This window comes from Myotis daubentonii, chromosome 3 (assembly GCF_963259705.1).
Source record: "Myotis daubentonii chromosome 3, mMyoDau2.1, whole genome shotgun sequence".
Lineage (NCBI taxonomy): Eukaryota > Metazoa > Chordata > Mammalia > Chiroptera > Vespertilionidae > Myotis > Myotis daubentonii.
Window position 1 is genome coordinate 165,460,636 of NC_081842.1, and position 26,823 is coordinate 165,487,458.

Genomic DNA, 26,823 nt, shown 5'->3' on the forward strand with positions numbered 1-26,823 from the left:
ACTGCGTCTGGAAACTTTAATTTTCCCATCTCATTGGCTTATTCCAGATAACTTTAGTTCTAATTGCTGTGAGTTCCCAGGTATGCTTCTTGTATTGTCCCTTTGGTAGTATTTGTGTGGGTCATTTGGCACTAATTGTCTTGTGTCACTCTTAGATGTTAAAAATTACTTTTTAATCTCTTCATAGTGCCTATAATTGGAATTCAAAAAATATTGACTTAATAAAATCAGATATTTATCACATATGATATGCTTGTCAGGATGGTATGGAGACCAACTTTTGGTGGTAGAAGCTGCCCTATCATTTTTTAAAATGTATTTACACTTTTATATAGTTGAATATTCTGTTCACCATTCTTTAGAATAAATGTATTAAACCTCCTTATGAGTCATTTGCATACTATCCTCACACCCGCTGGTCCAAATAGGCATGTATTATTCTTAACAGGTTTTTTTTTCTTATTTTATTATATTAGAACAACTGGCCCAAAAGCCTTGTTTTTTCCTCACTTTTGAAACATTGCTGCTCTTTATACTAAACTCATAATGTTCTGTCAGTGCCACAGAAGACAGCACTCATGTTCCATACTGGCATGTTTGGTTCTCTCCGCAGTATATTCTTGATTAGAAAGTGTATCAGTCAGGGTCTCAGCAGGAAACAGATGGCTCACACAAATAGGGTAATTAGGAAGGGTTTAATAAAGAAACTATTTACAAAGAAGCAGACAGGGTAAGGAAAAACAACTAGGGATGTTTAGCCTGCTGGGGTCAGCCCAGTGGGGAAGCACGCCACCTTGGTCCGTGGGGGAAGGGAGGGTTTGGACAGAGAACCTCTCCTGCTTGTGAGCTGGGGGAGGACTTCCTGATAGAGCTGTGGACTTGGTGGAGGGCCCTAGCTGGCGCATCGCTACCTTAGGGGGAAGGGCCCAGAAGAAGTAAATCATCCATCTCATTTCCTCCTATCTTTTAATCTCCTGCCAGTGCCTTTGATTGGCCAAATCTAACTGGAACCTGAGGTCAGTTGGTATACAGTCCATAAAGAAAGACTCCCAGAGGCTGGAGCAGGAGAGAGAAGGCATAGAAGAGGGGCAAATGGAAAACTCCCAGCCTGCAAAAATCTCAGTTTTTTTCACAATGTTTTCCAAAGTTGCCAGTTACTATTTTTCACTTTTGTTTTCCTAATATTTCAAGGAAGAGGTTGACTAAATAGTCATGCATTACAGTTACGCATTTACCTTTCCTCTGTTTTGAATCATATTGCTTGTACTTCAGCACTAATCTTAAGACTTAGAGGACTCACAGTAGAACTCATGTTGCAAACATTTAAATAGAAATGAGTCCATTCCAATCATAGTCCTTTAGATCTCTAAAATAGGAACATTATTCAACTTAACATTTAATTGAGCAAAGCTAATCTATGCACAGCATAAATTAGGTATTGTCAGTGAGTTTACAGTATGAATAAAATACAGGAACCTGACAGAGAACGTCTCTTTTGTCTAGAATCCTCTGTAATTGTGGCATTTAGTTATGTGGAGAACTTCCACGCCATATGTTTTAATAAATACTTCAGGTCATAAGGGTATGTATAATGGAAGGACATAATTAAAGTTTAATCTGTTCTGTAAAAAGGCACCATTAATTACTCTAGTCAATTTGTTGGGTTATTAATTGGTTCTGGAAACATGTCAAGGTACTAATTTAAATGGATTTTTTTTCCTAGACAGCCCCTCGACCACACACTGCCCCAGGAATGATGCAGCCTCCAATTCGATTACAGCCTCTTCCCAGTCATCCTGCAGCAGGAACTGTTCCAAAGGCAACTCCAGGGTCCAGATCCAAAACCTCACCGCCGGAAAATGAAGCTCCATTTCCCATTGGGGTAAATGTTATTCCATCAAGGAATATCTTTTTATTCTTGATTAGAATATTAGATTATCACAGTAGTTAAGATGCTAGATTTAATTAATCTACTCAATGACATTTGTATTGTGCACTTATTAAGCACTTATTATGATGTTCTATTTAATTATCTTACTCAAATGGGAAGGCCTATAATTTCCATGTTAGTGAGCAAAAAGAGTAAGGAATAGATGTAATAATGTAAAGTGATCTCTCATTAGTTCGAAGGGTTGTATGAGAAACAAAGAGGAACTTTTTATAGCCAGATATGACTTCTATGAGCATAAACCCAGTGTTGACTGCTTTTACATTTTAAATGCATGAGACCTAGAAAATAAAACTTTCCAAGAATAGGTTTGCATTTGCGTGCTGACTTACTTTACCACCAGTGTATGAAATTGCTTCAAGTTTGACTTGGGAGAACATTGGGTATAGAAGGAAAACAATGTCCATCTTTTTTAAAATGCTGAATTAATCACACACAGTGACTCTGCTTCCCTTTCAAGGTTATGTATGACTCAGGTAATGTCAGTTATTTTAATAGAGCACAGAAGGAGGCATAGTAACCATAAAATATGAGTTCCTTAAACAGGGAGATATAACTAAGACATTCAGTAATTAGGGAGGGTATTTTTTTGGGGGTGGGGTGGGGTGGGAGGGTATTATTTATATTTCTAGCACAAAGGAGAAACATTGGCAGCTTAAGAACCTGTGTCATAATACAGCAGTCATTATGTTCAAATGGGTGAATTTAGTTTCATTCCTCTTTTAGGAAACATAAGATACATGAAATTAAGGTATTTTTATCTGACACTGACAAAGACATTCTTGACACTAAGGAATTAATTCATACAAATGATTGTTTCATAGTAAGAGTATAAATATAACTCTAAAAATGATAACTAATATTTTAATCCATTTACTATGGTTTTCAGCTTACATAGCACTTTTTACAAGCCTCATTATAATAGTAGTTTATCAGAAAACGGCAGGGGAAATTAAGCCAAAAGTGGTGGCACATTTTCTAGGGAAGACTTTGTAGAGCTAGGCAGGAATTTATTGGGTCATAAGTCAATTAGGTTGACACTTTCTAGAATCTGGTCTCTACTTAGAGACCCAGACATTTCCTGTTTCAGCTAGTGTTCAGGAATGGTCAGGTCCTGAGAGATATCTTGGCTAACTGAAATAACTCACAACGACCTAATTTTTCTCCCTATAGTAAACTGGAATGAGGAGCAAAATCATAATCAGGGACCATTAATCCACAAGATATCACATAATCACAGCTTGTAGAAGCAGCGTGCCTCCCCCTGAAGGCAGACCTACATGGGAAGCCATGTCACAATGAGATGGTTGCCTGGTGAGCATGGTGTCAGAATGAGCAGATGTGGAATGGAATGTTACTGCATTAGGCTAAGACGGCATGATGCACCTAGCTCATTTTAGGAACGGGATGCCAAAGGTTCCAGAAAACTCAAAGGTCTTTGGCTAAAACCCCCTGTATGCTCCAAGAATAACTTTGCCAATAGGACTAGAAATATTCAAAGTCCAATGGGTGATACATCCTCTACCCTAGATAGTACTTGGATGCGCACTTTCCATGTTTTCCAAGGTGATTATATTCTTTTCTATGTTCCTATAAGTATTTTATTTTACTATACTACTTTGATAGGCACATTTTCCTGTAAGATATGGGAATAATATCAATCAGGTAATATTCAAGTTCTGTTGGCTAGAGAGGAATTTGTTTTTCTTTCAGGTGGTTTTCCATACCTGCTCTTAACCACTGTATGGATTTATTAATTAAATTTGCATAAGGACTTTTATTTTCCTGTTTTCAAGGTGGGGGATGTGAATGATTGAGGGACAGGCATTTAATGGTAACTTACATGGCTGACAAGATTGAGATCAATCCCATATTAATTTAAACTAGCTAAACTTACGCTTTTCATTCAATAAATATTTATTGGCTACTTACTGCTCTAAGCATTGGTGGTATATCAATTATCAAGGCAGGCAAAAGTCTCTAACTTACTAGAGTTTTTATTATAATGTACATAGGCAAAAGAAAATACATCTAATTTTTTTCAGTGGCATTGATGATAAAAATGATTTAATATAAAATCAGACAAGAAATTCCTAAAGAATAGCAGTCTGCATGATTGAGGAGTATGTAGTGATTTTAATACAATACTAAATTTGTATTCCTTTCTTAAAGATTACAGAAGGATGTGGTATGCATATGGGAACTGTTCAAAGGTGCGACAAACATAAGCAGGTTGATCTTTCTAAATGTCAGGAGTAAGGGTTTTTGATTTAGCCAAAAGCAATTTGGTAAAAAACAAGCTGGTTGAAATCCAGTTGAGTAAAAATAATGACTTGATTGAAAATGATTATCCTTAGAATGAGAGTTTCTCATGGACTATTGATAGAAATAGAAATTGGTACAACTCTTGTGAAAGTAATATGGAAATATTTGTCAGCATTTTAAATGAACATACTCAAGCATTTTAACATAGGCATTTTTCCCAGGAATAAACACATATTTGAAAAGGAATAAATTCAAGAATATTTAGTAATATAATAGTGAACAATTATCAAATACCTACAAATATAATAGGGTATTGTTTTAAAATGTTATAACATATTAAAGTATGTTTAAAATAAAAAGGTAGAATTTTCGTACTGTCATAAAAAGATGTTCAAGATGTTTTGGGCTAAATGTGTGAGGTAAGAAACGGCATGATAGTTTTTTTTAAATTATCACACCATTTCCAAATAAGACATGTAGTTGACTGATAACTACTTAGAAATTAAAAATTCTTCAACCTCTGAGAGTTTTCTATTCATACATTTTATTGTTATTATTTTCACTTATTTCATTTATAACTGTTATTACAATATCAATGCACACCATCACAGAAAAAGGAAAAATGTAGAAAAAGTAAAACGAGAATATGCAACCTGCAGTATGAACCATTCTAACAATTCTAAACTTCTTGGTTAATTCTATTTAAATCCCTCTCTGTTCACATAAATGTTGTCTTCAATCAAAATATGTATGGAATATATCTTTATTTGACCTGATTTTATTAATTTGTAATGAGAAATGTTTGGAGAATGATTTTCCTTTCTTAAAAATAACTTTTCACTATTTAAGCACCTCAAAATTAAGAATAAACTGACTGAAAATGATTTTAAAACCATACCAAATAAATTAGTATAAAGTAGATAAAAATGATTAAAGGTGACTGAAAGTTTGGAAAACTACTTCATAGACACAAAAATAATCAATTTTTGAAAATGTAAAGACTTAAATATACCTGAACAAAGTGACATAATTATTGATTATAACTTTGGTGCTTTATAATTGTTGAGGTAATACATGTTGATCAAACTTTCAAATAATATAAAGATACATTTATAAAATACAAAATGATATCCTCCCCAAATCTCCAAATCTCCATGAAAACCTTATGTTCAATTCTTCTAGATATCCCTAATTTTATCAAAATCTATATGTAAATTATTTAAAAGAACTGTATGATTACACCACATAGGTCTTTTTATGAATAGATTCACACAATTCTTTTTGAAGCTTGCTGCAACTCTAAGAACAAAGAAAAATTTAGTTGAACATTCTTCTATTGATGGACTTGATGTTCAACTAAGTTTGTTATACATAATGTGTATTTGTGTGTGTGTATGTATCCTTACATTTCCATCAGTGTACTTGTGTAGTTGTCTTTGGTAGCATTTATTCTTACGAGTGAGTTTCTAGGGGAAAATAAGCTGAATAAAGCCGTTGGGTTAGCCTCTGCACTTGGTACCTTGAAATTGTACTGTCAAGGACTACTATAACACCTGAATGGGTGAAATGAATATGAAGAAGGTGCTAAGACCCCATTGTTAAGTAGACTCTTCAACCATGCTTCCAAGTAAACACTTTAAATTTCTTGATTCCAAATTGTTTAACTCTACTTAGATTTAATGGATTGTTGAGGAAAAATCCCCAAAGTACTCTAAAGATGCCATCATTGTATATTTGGTTTAAAAATACACTTAAATAATGTTAGAAATTCATAAAAATTTAATTTGCTATGGATGCTTCAAACAGAATGGATTGTTTTGAGTTTGCCTATTTATATCAGTTGTGTTGCACTGCAATGTCAATCATACAGTCTGTCTCTAATTTTGGGTGATACTGAATCACCACTTAATTCTCTCTCACTGGTTTTTATGTCATGGAATGTGATTACAGGGCAAGAAGGCAATGATGAAGCTCAGGAACTCCATGGACAATTCACAGGGAATGAAACAGTATCAACCTCTGAACATTAACAGTTACATGATGCCTGTTCCTCCTCCACCTCCTTCCCCGAATGGAAAAATCACAAGGGAAAATAGATCTGAAACATGGAGAAGGAGAAGAGTTCGGTCAACCACTGTTCCAAATGGCTTAGAACCAGCCTTTACCAGGGTGATTATGGAATCAAGTTTTTGTTTATTAATTTAGCAGAGAGTACATTGCATTGTTAAATTTCTAGATTTGCAGTAAAAGAATTTAAGAAAATCAAAGGCTAAATGCCTTGAATAAAGAAATATAATACTTTTATCAATGTAATTGTAAGCTTGAATGAATCTGCAATCAAATATTCGAGAAGTGCAGTTCAGAAACTAATTGCACAATTGATAAAAAAAAATCCAGTGAATCTTGAGATCAAATTTAGTTTGTACTATACCCATTTCCAAATTATTCATTATTATTATGGAAATTTAATTTATTACTTATTTATTTCTTTTAATTTGTTCATTCAATCACACATCAGAAATATCTTAACATTTAATTTGTGAAAATTCTGAAACTTAAACATAAAAAAATACTATATAAAATAACTTTTAGTAAGCTTTTAGTAATCACTTTTAGTGATTGTTGGCAAATTATAACATTTAGAAAAGAGTTTATTTCAATGTTCTTCAAAAATATTGTACTTTGTTGTACTCATTTCCTCAAAATACTGATGAATAGTCCTAAGACCAGTTAGACTTTATATATGTACAGGCTAGTATGAAGGCAAAATACCTCTTCATTTTTATTCTGTATATATACAACTAATTGTAATTATATGTAACTTTTGTGATTTGCAGGTAGCTGGGTCAACATTTCACTGAGTGAGAATCAGGGAATATAGTACCAACATGCACATAGACTACATGCTGTCTCTTTAAAATCAACCTCACTCTTGTTTTTTAAATTATTATGGTGGTAAAATTGGTATACAACATCATATATATTATATTTCAGGAGTACATTATAATTTGATATTTGTATACATTGTATAGTGTTCACTACTATAAGTTTAGTTACCACCCATCACCATATAATTGATCCCCTTCAACCATTTCACCTTCTCCCCAAGATTCATCCCTTTTAGTAACCACCCATCTGTTTTCTGTATCTATAAATTTGTTTTTGTTTTATTTATTCAGTTCTTTTTAGAGTACACATATAAATGAAATAACACTATTTTATCTTTGTCTAATTTTTTTCAAGGTCTATTCATGTTGTTGCAAATGGCAATTTTCCTTCTTTTTTTATGGCTGAGTACTATTTCAGTGTGTGTGTGTGCGTGTGCATGTGTGCGTGTGCGTGTGTGTGTGTGTGTGTGTGTGTGTGTATCACATCTTCTTTAATCATTCATCCATTGGTGGGCACTTAGATTGTTGTCTTAACTATTGTAAATCATGCTGCAATGACCATGGAGGTGCATATCTCCTTTTGAAAACTAATGTTTTTCTATTCTTCAGATAAATATCCAGAAGTTGATTAGCTGGGTCATATGATAGTTCCAATCTTAACTTTTTGAGGAATTTCCATACAGTTTTTTATAATGGCCACAACAGTTTACATTCTCACCAAGAGTGTATGAGGATTTTCTTCTTTTCACATTGTTTCCAACACTTGTTATTTGATGTTTAACAGATATGAGTTGATGTTTCAATGTGGTTTTGATTTGTATTTCCCTGATAATTAGTGATGTTGAACATCTTCTCTTGTGCCTATTATAGTCTTCTTGGCTGTTTATAGTCTTCTTGGGAAAATGTCTGTTTAAATAGTCTGCCCATTTTATAATTGGGTCATTTGTTTTTATGTTGATGGGTTGTGTGAACTATATATTTCAGATATTAACCTTTTATCAGATAAATGATTTGCAAATATCTTCTCCCATTCAATAGGTTCCCTTTAGTTTTGTTGATGGTTTCCCTTGCTGTACAAAAGCTTTTTAATTTGATATAACCCCATTTGTTTATTTTTGTTTTTGCTTTTCTTGCCTTTGGAGTCATACCTAAAAAAGTTATTAAGACAAGGAGCTTATCACGGACCTTACCACCTATGTGTTTTTTCATAGGAATTTTATGATTTTAGGTCTTACATTAAGTCCTTAATCCATCTTAAATTAATTTTGTATATGATGTGAGACAGTAGTCTAGTATCTTTTGTGTGTGGCCATCCAGTTTTCCCAGCACCATTTACTGAAGAGATTGTCCTTTGCCCATTATATATTCTTAGCTCCTTTGTTATAAATTAATTCTTTATATTCTTGCAGATTTGTTTCTGGGCTCTCTATTCTGTTCCATTGATCTGTGTTTCTGTTTTTATGTTAATACCATACTGTGTTGATTACTATAGTTTTGTAGTATAGTTTGAAGCCAGGAATCATGATACCTCCAGCTTTGTTCTTTCTCAAAATTGCTTTTGTCGTTTTGGATCTTTTGTATTTCCACACAACTTTTAAAAGTATTTGTTTTAGTTCTGTGAACAATGCTACTATAACCAACCTCATTCTTAAGAGCTTTATTTATTCTTTGTCTACATCTTACTCTTGGCACCTATACTCACCAATAACTTTCTCCAAAACTTGGGACTATGTTCCTCATGCTTGCTCAGATTTCCTCCTTTCACTTCTATTTACCACCAATTCTCATCTTTTGGTCCGGTCTCTGACATGGCATTGTAACCTCATCGCTGAGGCTCAGGCTCCTCCCTGTCTCCTTAAAGGTATCCTTTTCCTTTGCCCATGGCACCTAACATTGTCTGTCATTCTCCTTCCTAATTTGTATTTTTTGTTCTTTCTTTAATATTCATCTCTGTCACTCAACATCTAGGCCTTATGTAAAGTAACCAAATCTTCTGTTTTCTCCTTTCTTACTGAAAATTCTCTGAAGAGTAGTATAGCTGAGTCTAACAAACAACCGCAGGCAACTCAGCTTCTAACAACAAAGGTTTATTTCTTATTCTCATTATTATCTGTTGTTGGTCACCTGTCATTCTGGGACCTAGACTCGAGGAGTTGTCCCTGTCTGGGGTATGTTGCCCTCATGGACAGCAGAACCATGGAATTCCTTGAAGATTCCACTCAGAACTGACACATGTCACTTGCACTTGTGCTGTAGTACCAAATTTGACATTAATAGAGTGGGAAGTATCATCCTCTCACATAGATTGGGAGTAGATATTGGAGCAATAATAGAATTTACCACATCTACTAACTTATTTTGAATCCATTGTCTGCTGGTCCCCCAGGCCAACAAACATACTGTCTTTAAGGATGTGGCTCCCACTTAGCAAATATAGTGGCTTCCTTATCCTCATTTAGTGGCAGCATTTGATTTTTTGATATTAAAAGATATTACTGAGATAAACTCTACCTGTTCATCCTTTAAAAAAGTTTAAATGTCTCACAAACCGTAAGAATATATAAAATTTATATGTACAAGTTAAACAACAATAATCAAACAAACACTCATGTTCACACCACAACTTCTTAACAAAGTAGAATGTTACTGTCATATTCTGAACCCCTGAGCTATCACATCCCCTATTGCTTCCCAGAGCAACTCCCATACTGACATCTGTGTTAACTGAGTCCCTGCTTTTCTTTGGAGTCCTATCACTTACATTCAGTAACCTTCGGAAATAAGTTCAAACCTAGCATTGTAAGAAAATGATATTTCCTGGAGAAAACAGGCTGAATAGAGTTTTTGAGTCAAGGTATGAGATTGGTATAAATTTTTAAAGTAGTTTTAAGAGCTTCCTCTGGAGAAGTCAGAGAACCAGGTCATGAGTGTGTCCTAAGAAAATGGAGCTCACCAGAGACCGGGCATCTAAAGAGGTCCTCCTGTGAGCCAACCAGTGGACATCAAAAGGCATGTGGTCAGGTGAATGAGCTTCTGTAAACAGGCACAGAGGCGAGAGTGGCAACTGGGGCAGCTTCCCTTGGGCATTCTGCCCTGAGGTTGGAATGCAGCTGTATGGTGTCCACAGGCATCCTTGCTTTGACGGACCTTAGCATGCCTTTCTCTTGAATCACAGGGCTTCAGTTTGCCCAGGTCTTAAAAAATAAAAACAAATAAACAAACAAGAAAACTTAAAAAAAACCCCAACAACACCTTCTGTCCTCTCTTTTCAAAATCCCTATGTTAGGAATGTTGGAACTACTAAACTGATGCTCTAATATTCTTAGCTTTTCTGTCTCATTTTCTATGTCTTTGTCTTTTTGTTCTACTTGCTGGGAGATTTCTTCAATTTAATCTTCCGCACATACTGCTGAGTTTTTTCTTCCACTGCCTTATTTTAATTCTAAGTACTCCTTTTGTGTTCACTGAATGTTACTTTTAAAAAGCTTCTTATTCTTGTTCTGTATGATTTTGATTCTTTGCTATTTGTGGAGACTTGCTTTGTAGGCTAATATATGTTCAGTTTTTGTAAAGAACATGCTTCTCTAAATGTTGGGATCAGCATTCTATAAATGTCCAATAAATAAGAAATGTAAATTGTCATCCATATTTTTTATATTTTTAGCATTTAAAAAATCGGTGTGGTCTCACGGTTTCTGAATTCTAATGATCAGTCTCAATAATTTAGATTGTCGCTTTCCCCTCGTTTTGTTTTGTAAATGTCAAGTTATCTTTTGTAAATGTTCAAAACATCTTGGTATGTGCTCTCAAAATTAGGATTACTCTATTTTGCTGGTGATGTGATTTTTTTTTGTCATTAAAAAAGATTTTCTTTATTACTTACTACTTTTGGCCTTAAAACCTATTTTGGCTAATAGCTCTTTTTCCTATTTTCTTTAGATTAGTATTTAATATAGTATATTTCTTTTAGTTTCTGTACATTTAAACTTTAGGCTTTACATGTATTTTTGCAACATATGGGTGCTCTGTGTTTATCTCAAGCTGAGAATCTCTGTTCCCTTAATAAGTGAGTTTAGTCCAATTACATTTATTTTATATGGTAATGTATTTAGACTTACTTCTATCATCCTAGTTTTTATTTCCTACTTACCATATTTTTTTTAAGATAGTAGTATTATATGCTTTTATTGATTCTTCTTTGAAACTTCCCTCTCTTGCCTTCCATGGCATTCTATTTTAATGCTGCTTTGCCATCTGCTTTTATCTCTTGTCTTCCTCCTTTGTGTCTCTTCTTCTTCACCTCTTAATCTAGCCATCAGCATGGCTTAGATCTTGACACTTTTTTATTGTAATTAAATATGTACCCCTCTTCCCACATACATGGCTTTGATAGCTTTCTAGGTATCCCTTGGATTTTTTAATCAGCTCCTGGGTCCTGGGGTATAGAATAAAATTGGCATAATGGGGTGACTCATGTACTTTTAGTACTTGGATTTATTTTATTTTGATCTAGAACTGATTTTTAAAGGAGAGGTGACTCTCATGACTAATTTACACATTAAATTCACTCTTTTATTTTTTGAGTACCACCCCAAAACATCCTTTATTTTTTTAAAAATGTATTTGCATTTATTTCAGAGAGGAAGGAAAAGGGAGACAGAGATAGAAACATCAATGATCAGAAAGGGTCATTGATTGGCTGCCTCTTCCACTACCTACAGTGGGGATCAAGCCTGCAACCTGGGCATGTGCCCTGACCAGGAATCAAACTATGACCTCCTGATTCATAGGTCAACACTCAAACACTGAACCATGCTGGCTGGGACCAAAGCATCCTTTAAATGCTCTTAAAAGGAAAGAAAGAGGTAGAAGGCAAGGAAACATGGCTTGCTGGTGGCCCATCATTGGTTCCTCTATGAATGTGTAGAACATGGTCCCTGGATTCTGTGATCTGTGTCCCTAGGGGATGATGCAGGGAGCCAAATGATGAGGTGTGGTAGATCTCACAGCACAGCACATTGCTTCTGTGTCCTCTTGCTTTGTTCGAGGACTTGCTCTTACAGAATCTATGAGACTAGTTAGAATTTCCTTGGAGGCTTCTCTCACCCATCTGAAGATTCTTGTGTTCCCACTCAGGATTGCTGGTTCTCCTACACTATACAGCAGACTACAGAAGAGGTAGATGGTCCCATCAATAGGGTTTATAAATGTGAAAATACAAGCTTTCAGATAAGAACCCATTTAATCATCATCTTTATTAAAAAAAAAGCCTTTTTAAATTTTATATGATTTGTGAGAGGGCAAAGAGCTTCCCCTGGCAAGAACTGATCTGTACATTTTTAAAATACCATGTCTTTAAATTCAATAAGTATTTTATATGTAAAACACTTCTCATTTGAATGAGCCACCTTTTAAGAGCCCAGCAGCCAAATATGGCAAGTGGCTGCATCTCAGACAGCACAGCTCTACACCTTAACAATGGCTCATGTATCTGGTAATCCTTTTTCATCCTCACTGCTACATCTTCAGTTCAGACGCTTGCTACCTAACTCTTAACCAGGCTATTGCAATCATCAACATACTTATATCCTGGCTCTAAATCAACAAATAGCTCAATTTAGCTTTTATTGATAATGACAAGCACTATGCTAGGTGCTGAGGCTACCAACATAAATAAGACCAAATCCTTGTTTTCGGAAAGATTGCAATTTAGCAAGAGAGACAGAAACATCTGCAATTAACCATGATGCATTGCGATGAGAACAAGCATAGCAGTATAAATAAAGCACAATGGGAACATAGAGGGAGGAAATAGACATTCTGAATGAGGAGATTGGAGAGTGCTTCAGAAAGAAGGTGGCGTTTGGAATGGGCTTTGAAAGATGAGTAGGAAGCTAGCATATAGAACCAGGGAGCAGCGTGCAAAAAAGCAGGAAGGGGAAAAAAGAGTAAGGGACGTCCATCTCAGTGTTAGCAGATTCTACATAATGATGTTAACATCAACTCTGTGAAGTGCCTTTCAGCATGCTTCTTTCCTGCTTAAACCTCTTATTAGTCCTCTTCCCAAATGAGAGCAAGTATATTTTTTGCTTGGCTGTTTGAAAATGTAGGTTTTATTGTGATTCTGGTATATTGAGATCCATAGATCAGGAGATGATTGCCTTTGAAGAGACGGTTGTCACTTGAGTTCCCAAGAGGCGGGAACATGCCATGGATTAGTTAGGGTTCTGTCCAGAAGAATGTTTGACCACATCTCTGGGCATCGTGGCCCAGCTAAGGTGACAGACAAAGGTAACCATCACACCATGTCACACAGGGCAACAGAGGACAGCACCACGGTCAATTGGTAGGCTGCGGGAGTGTGAAGAATATATAGGCAAGAGCCTTTGTTGTGTTTCTGAGAAATGGAACCAGAAGGCAGGGTAAGCAGGCTTAGGGTTGGGTAGTATGAATAATTTTGGCAATTTCCAGGGTCTAAGGGCTGTCTTGAGTTGTCTGGTACCTGATCCCGGGGTGATTAGGATTTGGTAATATTGGTCTGGAGTTCAAGAGCCGGATAGTAGTTTTCCTGGAACAATTCAAATTAATGCTCATTTTTTCTAGCATGTGTCCTAGTTTGGATTATAAATTCTATGGTGCCCTAGCCGATTTGGCTCAGTGGATAGAACATCAGCCTGTGGACTGAAGGGTACCGGGTTCGATTCCAGTCAAGGGTTCCTACTCTGCTTGAGTCTTGTTTAGGGTGTGTGCAGGAAGCAACCAATCGATGTGTTTCTCTCACATTGATATTTCTCTCTGTCTTTCCTTCTCTCTTCCATTCTCTCTAAAAATCAATGGAAAAATATCCTTGGGTGAGGATTAAAAAATAAAATAAAATTGATAAAAATATATTTAAAAAATAAATAAATACATTCTATGGTCACCCTATTAACTTGAAGTTTATTACAGTGGTCCAGGTAAGATTTTAGGATGTCCAAATTTCATCAGGGCTTGGCTAAGTGGCTGGAAAGGAATTGCTGCCCAAAACTATCAACAAGTACAGGCTCTTTGACATCTATGTTAATCTCTTATATCCACCACAAACAGGCCTGGGCAGAGATACAGGAGACCCCAGTGAGGATTTGTTTTATCAATTGAATGCTAAATATTACGAATACGTAACGGCTAAGTCGTTAACCATTCAAGAGTCTTGCTGTTGGTCAGCACAGATTGTTATTGCCTGAGATATTAGAAAAGAAATGAGAAGGAAAGTCATAAGCAACTGAAGAGGAAGTCAGAAAGATAACCCTAATTGTTCAGGGCCATGAGGCCTTGCTGCTCTTCTTAATGCGGAGCTGAATTTTTATGGACATTTGTTGTTGTTGTTAATCCTCACCTGATGATATCCACCCCCCGCCCCCACGCCAATGGATTTTTAAAGAGAATGGAAGGGAGGGGGAGAGAAATACAGAGAGAAATGTCGATGTGAGAGAGACACATGGATTGGTTGCCTCCCAACGAGCCCTGACCAGGGCTGGGGATCGAGCCTGCAACTGAGGTACGTGCCCTTGATTAAAATCAAACCTGCCACCCTTCAGTCTGAAGGCCAATGCTCTAACCACTGAGCAAAATTAGCCAGGGACAGAGGGTTTTGACTCTTGCTTGAGGATAGCAGAGAGGGCCATGAGAGCTTGTCAAAATGTCATCAGTTTGCAGTCATTCTAACCTTGGAAGACAGTAAGTATAGAGGCAATTTAGTCAACTGGAAGGAACAATTGTTTCCTAGTACACGTACTTAATCATGAGCTGTCATTTGGGCCTCTCTTTAGAACCCAGAAAGGATATTTGGTGACAATAATTGGGGAATAGTTTTTAAAGGAATCAAGCAATTAGACCCAGGGAAAAAGAAGATGTTGCCATCAGGAATACATTTTAGCAGAGGAAAGAATATGAATGAGAATAAATGAAAAGGGTGAAGAGCTGTTATGTCGTTTTATTTTAAATGTTCTTCCATCTAGTTCTCATTTTGTATACAGGAGGCAGGCTTTGCTTCACTCCACTCCCACTATTAACTTGTATTTATATAGCGCTCATCTACCAGAGGCTCACAGGGCAGCCTCCGAATCCATGTCGCTCTAGAAAGTATTGCTTAACAAAAGGGGGATGCTCTTATTTCATCGTCATATCATGAAATGTTCCAGTGGGAGCTTGGAGCTGGATTTGCCTTAGGCTGATGGTTTTGCATTGGGCTGCACACATGCATGTCACAGCTCCACATGCCCAGGCAAGAGGACACATGGCATCATTTTGCAACGAGGAGCCAGCCCTGCCATCATCCCTTTGCTTTTGACTGTGACTCAGGGAGGTGTTTCAATTTACCTTCATGGCTCTTGATGTTCCTGAAATATTTCTGTTGGGGAGTTCTGTGTGTCTACAGGCAAGAAAAGTTGCTTAAATTTTAAACCTCACAGCCCCTCTCTATACTTTTCACACATTATTTATAGAATTTCATTTGTCAGATTTACTTCCTCTGGTTTTTGCTTCAGAGAAATAGAATTGAAGCATAAAAGTCCTCTGAGGTAGAAGGGGGTGGGTTTGAAGATGGAAATATTTTAGTAGTTACTTCAGAAATTTTTATTGCAGCTTTGTTATTCTTTTTAAAAATGCATGCTTCCAAGGCATCCGTAATTCAATGAAATCAAACTCAAATAATTGCCTTCGATTCACTAAAAGTTGGTCTCTTCACATTTTTCATTTAGCTAAGAATTGATTTTTAGAAAAATGAAGTAGGTTAAAAGTAATGTTTGGCCTCGGTGTGATGCTAGAAGCCAAAAATATTCTTACTAGGACGGTTCTCAACCTGTGGGTCACGACCCCTTTGGCGGTCTAACGACCCTTTCACAGGGGTCGCCTAAGCCCATTCCTGCATATCAGATATTTACATTACGATTCCTAACAGTAGCAACATTACAGTTATGAAGAAGCAAAGAAAATAATTTTATGGCTGGGTTACAACATGAGGAACTGTATTTAAAGGGCCAGAAGGTTGAGAAACACTGTAACTAGGTCCTTTTAAAGTCTTTCAGTGAGCCATTCCAATTTCTCTGCCTTCTCTTCTTCCTTTTTCTAAATGCCTTTCCTCATCTTCCTATTGCAGATTAGGCAAGCACTATGCTCATTCACTATTGTGACAAATACTTTAGAATATAGAGAGAAGTTAAGGAATAGGACATTTCTTTTAACCTCTGGCATTTAAATTTGTTTATCTTGTAATTTATTTAAATTGGTCAATGACAGAGAATATCAGCTATGAGCTTTATGAGGTGGTCTTTTGTTGTTGGGTATATTTGATACTTAAAATAATATAATAATGTTGATTTTCATTGAATTGAATGCCTCCTGTGAAACTGGATATTCACAGGCACAGAATATACATTGTGGTTAATCCTCCGAGTGGCCACAGAAGGATTCAAATGTGTGCATCGGAATAAACTCAGGTGTCATTGCTGGAGTATTAAGCGCTCAGTTACAAAACCAATTGTTAAATCACAATCGCAATTGTTAAGTCAGTTCAAATTAGAACAAAATTATGTCACCAAAATTTAATTTGATTTGTTGTTGTTGTTGTTTTTTGGAGAACCAGCTCAAAGAGCGAAGAGCAGTTTCCCGTTAGCATCCTTGACATTATGGTTGTATGTAAAACACATGCACATAAAATAAAAGTGACAAATTTTGTACAAGTCTTAGCATTTAATTAAAAACACAAAGCCCAAATGTGTCTGTTATAACTATTAGAAAGATATATTTTGTAATGGGCTTCACTTTTTGAGCTCTGTGAAGATTGATGTTTTATAAAGGTTTTGTTGCTTGGTACCTAAAAATAGACTTTTCTATTCTTCATATTACAATGTCATTGCACTCTGTTAGAGGGTAAGTAGTTAACAAGCCCCCCTTTTTATTTATTCTAGGATTCAAGAAGGATTAATAAAACACCTCTGCATAGTAATGCAGTTATTACAATGATCTATTTGGGGAAGACTGTGCACTTATGTTATGATTACCCAGACTTCCGGGATGAAATACAAATTTATCAACAGCACTGTGGTGGAGAAAACCTTTGTGTCTACAGAGGCAGACTACTTGAAAAAGGTACACATACAATGTGAATTCTTTTTAAGTACTTGAAGTGAATGTTATCGATAAACTATTGTTGATATCAGAATGACTTCAATTTCTCTATGAAATTATGCATAGTCAGGGACTTATAAAACAGCTGCCTCAAAGTGAATCTGGATTCACTGCTCTGTGATTAAAACTGGAGCAGCAATTACTCTGACAGACTGTGAAAGAAAGAACTTGGAGTGATTTAACCCAGTAACAGATTAATTTGGGGGATAGAGATATATGATCATTAAAATGTTGCACAAATAAACTGTCCCCAAATTACAAGTTAATTATTTGGCTTGCCACAGTGAACTACGTCATACATTATTCTAAGAGAAAAATACAAGATTGGCAATTTGTTCCTGAGAAGCATGTTGAGATAAAATCACAAACCCAATAAACTTTAGGGGAAATCACACCTAAATAACATGGTGCGGAATTTAGCCAAATGCATTTAATACATTTTCACTTTCATTTGATCATAAATCCATGTTTGTTAGTGTCGGGGAGGAAAAAAAATTTCTTCTACACTTTTAAGTTCTAGCTGGAATAAGAATTAAACTGGATTAACAGACAGGGGAAATAACCAAATTCAGTTATGCACATAGAGGGTGGAGTGGTTTCTGTAAGAATGTGGGGCCCAGAGACATACTGGGCAATTGAGGCTTATGTGCCTTTCTAAGGAGAAGGGGTTGGAGTCTAGGACTGCAAAGGCTAGGAAGGCAATTCACATGGAGTTGGAAAAGCAAAGGTTCGGTAAACAAATTTAAAAATGTTTGCTGGGCCATGCAGAGACAAAGGGAACAGAAGGAACTTTGATCTTGAGGCTCTGCTGAGTCTCCCGACCACACCTAGTTCATATTGTATTGGAGTGACCCATGGCGACAGCGCCCTTTCTGGAACAGGCCCTCTACCTGGATTGCTTTAGGCAGGAAGGGAGAAGGTCTAAGGTTCTTTCTGAGTGTTTCCTTTCTTAAAAAAAATCAACTTAAAATAATCAATATCCCGCTCTGGCCAATGTGGTTTGATTGAGCGCCGTCCCATGTATGGAAAGATCGCCAGTTGGATTCCCAGTCAGGGTACATCCCCAGGTAGCCAACCCATGTTTCTCTCTCTCCCTCTCCCTTCCACTCACTCTCAAGTCATTAAAAACATATTTTAAAAAATACTTTTAAAATAATCGATATTCCCGGAAGACATATTTTGGTGGCATAGGCTAATTTTTATATGCATATAGAGTTTCACATATTTGACTGAAGTGGTTTTTGTCTACTTAATCTGTGGGACAGCAGTTAAAAGGAAGAGTTGTTACAGGATTGTGCTACTTGTGATTTCCTTGCTTGAGAAACTCTATAGAAAGTAATGGAGTTTTCACTAATTAAGATAAATATTTATATGTGAGTAATCTTGATATAGACTTAGGGGTTAAGAGAGGAGTTGGAGGCAAGCCTGGAGTTGTTACTTTTGGCTTTTCTGTTTTCCCTCATCAAGAAAACAGTGATATCAAATTAAAAAATTCAAGTACTTAAAGAGAAATAATCCATATTTAGGGATTAAATATTAAAACTTTCCAGAAAGGGCAAACACTTGAATGTTAATTTTAATTTCAAGTAAAATACATTATGTTTTACTTTATAAAAATATGTTTTACTTTATAAAAATATGCATAATTTATAAAAATAATGTTTAATAATGCTGGAAATATTTTCCCCCATTTTATATACTTGGCTGAAATATAATTTACTTTTGTCTCATTTTTGTAGCATTTGAGAGTTCCTTCCTTCCATTTTGTAGATGAGGAAAATGAGAGGAGTCCGGAGATACAGGCTTCCCAAGGTCACACACGCAGCTGTGGGCAGGGTCAAAAGCAGGTGCGGCTCCTGACTAGGTGCAGGACCTTTGATTAGTACCGTCTAGCTCCAGTTAGCTATTCTCAGTAGCAAAGAGCTTCCTACATTCTCATCATACAGTGGGTATAATGAGAGTGGCATGGATACATGCGCTCATTTTTTAAAAGTGTAACTTTCAACTATTAATTTAGAAGAATTGCTAAAATTAGCTGTGGTCTAAAATTGGAATTAACATAATGAAACTCTTCCTGGGTCTTAAATTACTCTTTATTCAAGAAAATGCATATATAATGTCTCTTTGACTGCTGGAAAGCATGGTACATACAAATGAAAACAAAACAAAACAAAACACAACAATACAGTAAGACTTAGCTGAATGAATTTTTGGGAGAGGATATATATACTCTGTGATTAGTGTGCCAAGCCAAAGGTTATGAGGGAGTGTTACCTGGTTACGTGTTATTTTGCATACATACTGGTCCTGGGACTGTCTTTTTGTTATGTCATTGGACAGTCTTGAATTATAGGATGCAATGGGGACATAAGTAATTGAATCCCATCCACACAATAATTTTGTCTCAGCTTGTTCTTGATTGCCAGGAAAGTAATTATTCAAAATTGGAAAGTGCGGTGGCTCAGAGTTGACTTGCGGTTCAGCAATCTTAGCAATTTAGCTGAACTGAAAAGAATCTGCCCTTTTTAAAAATCAAAGCTGTGTAAGACTCAATGAAATGTGAATAGGTTTTGAGAAGATTTCTGTTAGGAAAAAGCAACAACATTTAATGTTATACTTGGAGCAGAAAACTCATTAAAAATGTGGCATTCATTAACTTGTCTCACTTTTGGATGAGAAATAACAATAAAATTAATTATTTAATAGTGTGGCAAGTGCATCTTTTATTCCCATAGTAGTTCCATGATGTCTTGCGGTTTGATTTTAGACGTCAAGCCGCACATGATTGTTTAATATGTACACCGAGGAAGCCACTGAACATTGCTACAACTTGTGGAGAATGCAGTTCTTCACAGGCCTTTTGATTTGCCACGTGCATCGTTAAACAAGGCAAACCTTAGCCTCCTGGGTCCATGTGGATACAAAGAACAAAGTAACTGTTTTCTGACCCTCTTATAATCTCTTCCTTTTGGCCCCATTATCTCTCATTTCCAAACCTGATTCTGTTGTAACTATTTGTGATTCCAAAGTACTCCCCCTGCCCCCAATTCATTCTCTGGTCTTTTTGTGTGATATTTCCTTTGTCTGCAATAGAACAATGGATTTGAAATTCAAAATAGGATTTTAAATTTAAATCTTCCCCATCTTTTAAGATTCAGAATAAGGCTGTGCAGCTTTCTCAGTTGACTCTGTTATCCATCTCTCTTGATGGCAACGGCTCTTATTCTATACTTAAAACCAAAGCATTTCATTGTACTGAGACTTATATTAACTTTTTTTTTTTAATTTCTCTTTTTCCGTTATCATATATTGAGGGGTTTTTTTGTTTAAAAAATAGCTTTATTGAGTTGTAACTTACATTCTGTAACATTCACTCATTCTAAGTGTACAATTTACTAATACTTGGGAACTTTCTAGCATTGTGCAACCATTATCTATCACAGAGCAGTTTTAGAACATCTCCATCAGTTCTAAAAGCTTCCTTGTGCCCATTGACAGTTAATTCCCATTTTCATAGCCAGTCCCAGGCAACCTCTGCAGATTTGCCTTATATGGTTATTTCTTATATATGAAATTATACAATAGGTAGTATTTTATGTCTTGCTTCTTTCACTTAGCATAATGCTTTTGAGAGTCATCCGTTTGTAGCATCTATCAATAGCTTCTCTAATCTTATATCACTGAATACATAGTTATCTATCTCCAGGTGATGGATATTTGCATTGTTTCCACTTTTAGGACTTTTATAAATCATGCTGTTACGAATATACAAGTTTTTATATAGACATCTGTTTTCATTTCTCTTGTGTAAATCCTAGGAGTGGGTTTGATAGCTTCCCCCCTCCTCCCCCGAGTATGGGTCATACTTTCCTGTTTCTTTACATGTTTTCAGATTTCTTGATGAAAACAGAACATTTTAAATTACGTAGCAGTGGTTCTCAACCTTCTGGCCCTTTAAATACAGTTCCTCATGTTGACCCAACCTTAACATTATTTTCGTTGCTACTTCATAACTGTAATGTTGCTACTGTTAGGAATCGTAATGTAAATATCTGATATGCAGGATGGCCTTAGGAGACCCCTGTGAAAGGTCGTTTGATCGCCAAATGGGTCGCAACCCACAGGTTGAGAACCACTGTATTAGAGCAACTGTGGTTTTGGGATTTTGCATTTCTCTTTTGAAGATTATTGTTCTTGCTGTTTGTTGTTGCTGTTTGTTTAGTAATTTACCTGGACCAATTCTGTGAAATTCATTTTCTCTCTCCTTCGTATATAGCTGGAGATGTCTCTACTCATAATTTTTTAAATTCTATTTTTCAGTTTTCAGGCTTGTTTCTTAGGGTTGTCTCAGGGTCTTCATAGTTTAGTGATCATCCAGTGATTTATCAAAGGCTGTGTTCAAAATTTTGAGCCAGTAAAGTCTCCACCTTGTGCAAGTAGATGTTTGTAGGTTTATTAGTTTCCTGAACTGGTGTAAAAAATGTCCCCTAAGTTGGTGGCTTAAAACAATAGAAATGTATTCTCTCACAGTTTTGGAGACCAGAGCCTAAAACCAAGGTGTTAGCAGGTTCGTGTTCCCTCTAAATTTTAGTAAAAGCTCTAGGGGAAAACCCTTTCTTGTCTCTCATAACTTTTGGTGATTCCTGCAATACTTGGCATGCTTTGGCTTGTAGCTTCGTCACTCCAATCCCTGCTCTGTCTTCACATGTCATGCTTCTCTGTATGTTTCTGTGTGTGGCCTTTCCTCCTCTTATAAGGACATAAGTCATTGGTATGAGAACAAAATTCAGGGTGATCTCATCTTGATCCTTCACTAATTATATCTGCAAAGACCCTAGTTTCCAAATCGACTCACATTCTGAGGTCTAGGAGGTCATGAATTTTTCGAGGGCAATGTCCATCCTGCTATAGTGGATTCAAGAATATAGATGCGGGGGAGGGGGGAGAAGAGATCAACCAAAGGACTTGTATTCATACATATGAGCATAACCAATAGACACAGACACTAGGGGGTGAGGGAATGTGCGGGGGGAGGGGGTGGTGGCTGGGGAGAGGTCAATGGATGAAAAAGGAGACATATGTAATACTATATGTAATACTTTAAACAATAAAGAACTAAAAAAAAATAAAGAGATGTTAGTTGACATTCCAAAACAAACAAACAAACAAAAGTACATTCAAAGTTCAGGCAATTTTCAGGTCTGCTCCAACTCTGATTTTCCACCAGGCTCTCTTGTGTTTCCTTTATTCATGGATGCAAACTCCTAGTTGGCTAGGGATGTATGAATAGGTTGAGCCTACTCCAACCCGTGCCACTTCCAGCTAGCCGAGGATGTGTATAAAGTTTACTGAATGTGTGAGGGAGGGGACAATATCCCCCTTCCCTTCTTTGGTTCTTTGGGCTGGTCAAATAATTAAAATAACATAAGGTAGATTACCAGGATAAAATCTAACACATACATTCGGGAAATCTGCACAGACATAAGAGATTCCAAAGATAGTTAAGGCAAGATAAGGTGTATATGTTATTCTGGACTAAGGAGATGGAGGAGACGTCTGGAATTTCAAAGGGAAGTCACAGGTAGATGAAAAGAGTTAATTTTTGGTAGATAAATGTTTGTGGGCCATGCAGAAACAATGGGACAGAGAAAACTCTAATCAAATGGGCCTTGTAGCTTCATCCCTGTCTGTTATATCTAGTTTGTATTAAACTATAGTTATGTATGATGATAGTTTCCTTATTGAGCAGGTCCTCTAACATCTTTTAGGCAGTTAGGAGAAATGTGAAAGTTTCTTTCCGAGTCTTTTGTTTCCTTATAATAATCCCTACGCCACAGAGACACATTTTGGGTGGCAAATTTTGCTCCCCTACAAATGCATCTATGATTGCCTTATTACCTATACCCCATGGTTGAATTTCTAGCTAGCCCACTGGCCTGTTGCTTGCCCTAATTAGAACTACAGTTTCAGGCTAGCAAACCCTCTGTCTTTCTATGTTAGCTTGCCTCTGAGATTGCTACCTATTAGTGGAAAAGCGACTGGCCAAGGTTATTTTGCCTTCTGTTCCAAATCAAGTGATCTCCCACTGACATTGAAGCTGCTGGTTATTTATGGCCTGCCCTACCTGTTAGAACTGCAGTGATGAAATAGTGGCAGGTGAGAGGCATGTGAGCAGCCCCAGGCAAGGATGCCTTAGATCTCACTCTTCTTACCAAAAGTTCAGTAAGTTTTCACAAATAACTGCTGCTCAGTTTAAGCCTTTGGTACATTTTCAGAGACGCCATTTTAAGAGGAGAGGATTTGGTGACCACATTCCAGAAGTCTGATACATTAATGTCTCTCCTGCTAAATTATAATTTCTTGAAGGAGGAGACCACATTTGATGTTTTTCAGTATTTTTGTTTCTCCTTAGTTCAGTGGTTCTCAACCTTCCTAATGCCGCGACCCTTTAATACAGTTCCTCATGTTGTGGTGACCCCCAATTTCATTGTTACAAATTGAGCATAATTAAAGCATAGTGATTAATCACAAAAACAATATGTAATTATATATGTTTTTTCTGATGGTCTTAGACGACCCCTGTGAAAGGGTCGTTCGACCCCCAAAGGGGTCGCAACCCATAGGTTGAGAACCGCTGCCTTAGTGCCTAAAATAGTGCTGCCCATTTTCAGTGAACAACGAATAACCACATTATATAAATATTACAGAATGCTTTCCAATATTGCACTGTATATAACCTTTAAGACTGCTCTGTGAAGTGGGTAGACTGGGTTGCCCCCTCCACTTCACTCCCTCACCCACTCCTCCTGCCTTCTCTATTTCATAGATGAGGATTCTGAAATGGTCTATCTTCCTTCCGCGACTCCAGGTAGAAACCATCAAGTCAGGGCTGGGAAGTGATGCTAAAGTTTAAAATATAAAATTATAAAATAAGTAACAAGGGAATAAAGGCAGAGGGTGTCAATTCTTGTTCAGCGTGCTTGGGGAAAAAGAAAAAAAGGCATGGGATACTAGGTGGATGTTCTCTCCAGTCACACGAGTACCAAATGGCAGAGCAGTCACATCTAGAAGTTGGTGTCCTGTGCCCATTCTCAGCACTTCCTTGGGTGCACTCTCTTCCTAGGCTGGGCACTGTGGGTGTCATGAATCACATGAATCACATGAATGCCCCATTCAAGTTTCTGTAACGAAATTTTTCTAGTCACCACTAAGGAGTCCAAAAACCATAAAGACAATTGGATTTTAAAATCTATTGCATCTTAGTTTCTCCAGACACTATCCCTTCAACTTTCTCTTTCCTAGTTTGTTTAATTTCACATCACAAACACTAATGTACAAATGACAAAATTACTTTCTCAATAAGTCAATTCTTTAAAAGCTTTGCAGTTCTACTCTGCTAGATTTATTTAGCATCTGATTCATATTTCTTTTTACAGGCATGCAGTGCTATAAATGTAGTATTTTTAGGTGACTGTGAAAGAATTAGGTTAAAATAAGAACTCAATATTTATCAGGGGCCTCCTATGCCATAGTCCTGGGATCGGGGGAAACAAAGATGATTATGACCAATTTCAGCTCTCATGGATTTCATAAACATGTAGGGCAGCAAACATCTAGATCGGGGTTCTCAAAGTGTGATCTCTGGACCAACAGCATAAGCCTCACCTGGCAACTTGATAGAAATGCAAATTCTTGAGCCCTACTGAATCAGAAACTGTGGGGTGAGGCCCAGCAATCTGTGTTTTAATAAACTCTCTGGGTGATTCTGATGTATACGGAAGTTTGAGAACTGCTGGTGTAGGCATATTTTAATATATAGCAATAAATGCAACCATAGGAAATGTGTACATAGCAGAGATGCAAAAAAAATCTTAAGTCTATTATTAGTAGAAGTGAAGGGCTTAGGGAGGCTTCTTTTGTAGGAAGTAGAAGTGTCAGGAGTAGCAGGTTTCTGAGCCACTCTGCAGAATATGGTATCTCAGATGTAGGGCTTAGTAACTTTAGGGTGAGACCTTTTCAAAGAACTTATAAAGACTTGGAAACATTAAAACTGATCAATTATAAGCAGTGGCTTTTAATTTATTGGTGGGACTTTTGAGTGGTTCGGGGGGAGCAAAAAGGGGTCTCCAATTCAGATAGAATTGAGAATGGCCTGGAGATAGAATAACTTTGCCTCATATGTATGAATTAGGATGTTTCAAGTCACAACGAAAAATACACTTTTTATTTAAAAGTATTACTGAGTTCACACTAGCCCTTTGCCATGTACTTTTTCAGTAGGTAACAGTGAAATAGAGGCATGGGATCTAGAGAGATGTTCAGATTCAAATGCTAACATTCTCACTTACTGAATGATTTGGGGTAAATTATTGAACTTCTCTGAGCCTTCATTTCTGCATCTAGAAACTAGTGATAATAATATTCCCACCTCATGTGTTTGGTGAGAAATAGCACACTCAAGATAATCAGGATAATGCCTGGGCATAGTAAGTGCCATACAATGATAGGTATTTTGATTTTTTTTCTTTTTTTAATAAAATATATTTCTTTATTGATTTCAGAGAGGAAGGAAGAGGGAGAGAAAGATAGAAACATCAATGATGAGAGAGAATCATTGATTGGCTGCCTCCTGCATGCCCCCGACTGGGGATCGAGCCCGCAACCCAGGCATGTGCCCTTGGCCGGAATCATACCCGGGACCCTTCAGTCTGCAGGGCGATGCTCTATCCACTGAGCCAAACTGGCTAGGACTATTTTGATATTTTTAAAAATCAGTTTTATAAAGGCTTGGGGTACTTTTTAATAGATGAAGATAATAGAATGTATTTTTTTTCATGACGAAAAAGTATCCCCAAGTTAAAAGGTGATCTAGACCATAAAATTGTACTTATCTAATAGAAAAATGTGATTTACATGTTAGTCAAAAATCAGTTGCTTTCACTAATTTCTTTCCTTTTTAATTGCAGAGACCTTTCAGTTTATTTCCAAAAGGCACCATGGTTTCCCCTTCAGTCTCACCTTTTTCCTGAACGGGATGCAGGTGAACAGGCTGAGCTCCTGCTGTGAATATAAGCATCGGAAAGGTTCCAGACTTGGAGGCAAAGGAAGCTACTTTGGGTTCGTGTGTGTGGAGAGATCGTCGCCTTGCTACAAGTACGGAGACAGAGTTCCTTTGGGAGAGGGCACGTTTTGCTACACTGTCTTATGTTTTTACCGATATATTTCTCTGCACAATTTGTTGAGAAATATATCAGTGCAAATGAGCCTAAAATACCCAAGTTAAAGGTGGTTTAACTGTGTGTTGTACTAGACATTATAGAATATAAATTAGACTTCCAGATGTATGACGGGGATAAAAGCTGGTGGTGTTTTAAATCCTGTAACCCTCTCTATCTGATCCTTTCCGTATCATGCTTTCAGCTCTGTTTCTGAAGTGAAAGAGAGAGGCTTTTTCTTTTCTTTCCCCCCCCCCCTTCTTTTTTATCATTCCTCTTAGTAACTGGTTTTGGGCTGAGCCCCAAAGCATGTGCAAGAATCTGGCTTCTACAGTCGATT

General features: G+C 36.8%; 1 protein-coding gene across 1 annotated transcript in view; it reads left to right on the forward strand.

Annotated features, from left to right (window-relative positions):
- Positions 1 to 26,823, forward strand: part of ERICH3 (glutamate rich 3) — a 99,649-nt gene that overhangs the window by 35,559 nt on the left and 37,267 nt on the right. The window contains exons 6-9 of the mRNA XM_059689171.1: positions 1,724 to 1,882; positions 6,164 to 6,382; positions 17,049 to 17,229; positions 26,235 to 26,421. Of these exons, the coding sequence (XP_059545154.1) occupies positions 1,724 to 1,882; positions 6,164 to 6,382; positions 17,049 to 17,229; positions 26,235 to 26,421 (746 nt within the window). The remainder of the gene's footprint in view (positions 1 to 1,723; positions 1,883 to 6,163; positions 6,383 to 17,048; positions 17,230 to 26,234; positions 26,422 to 26,823) is intronic.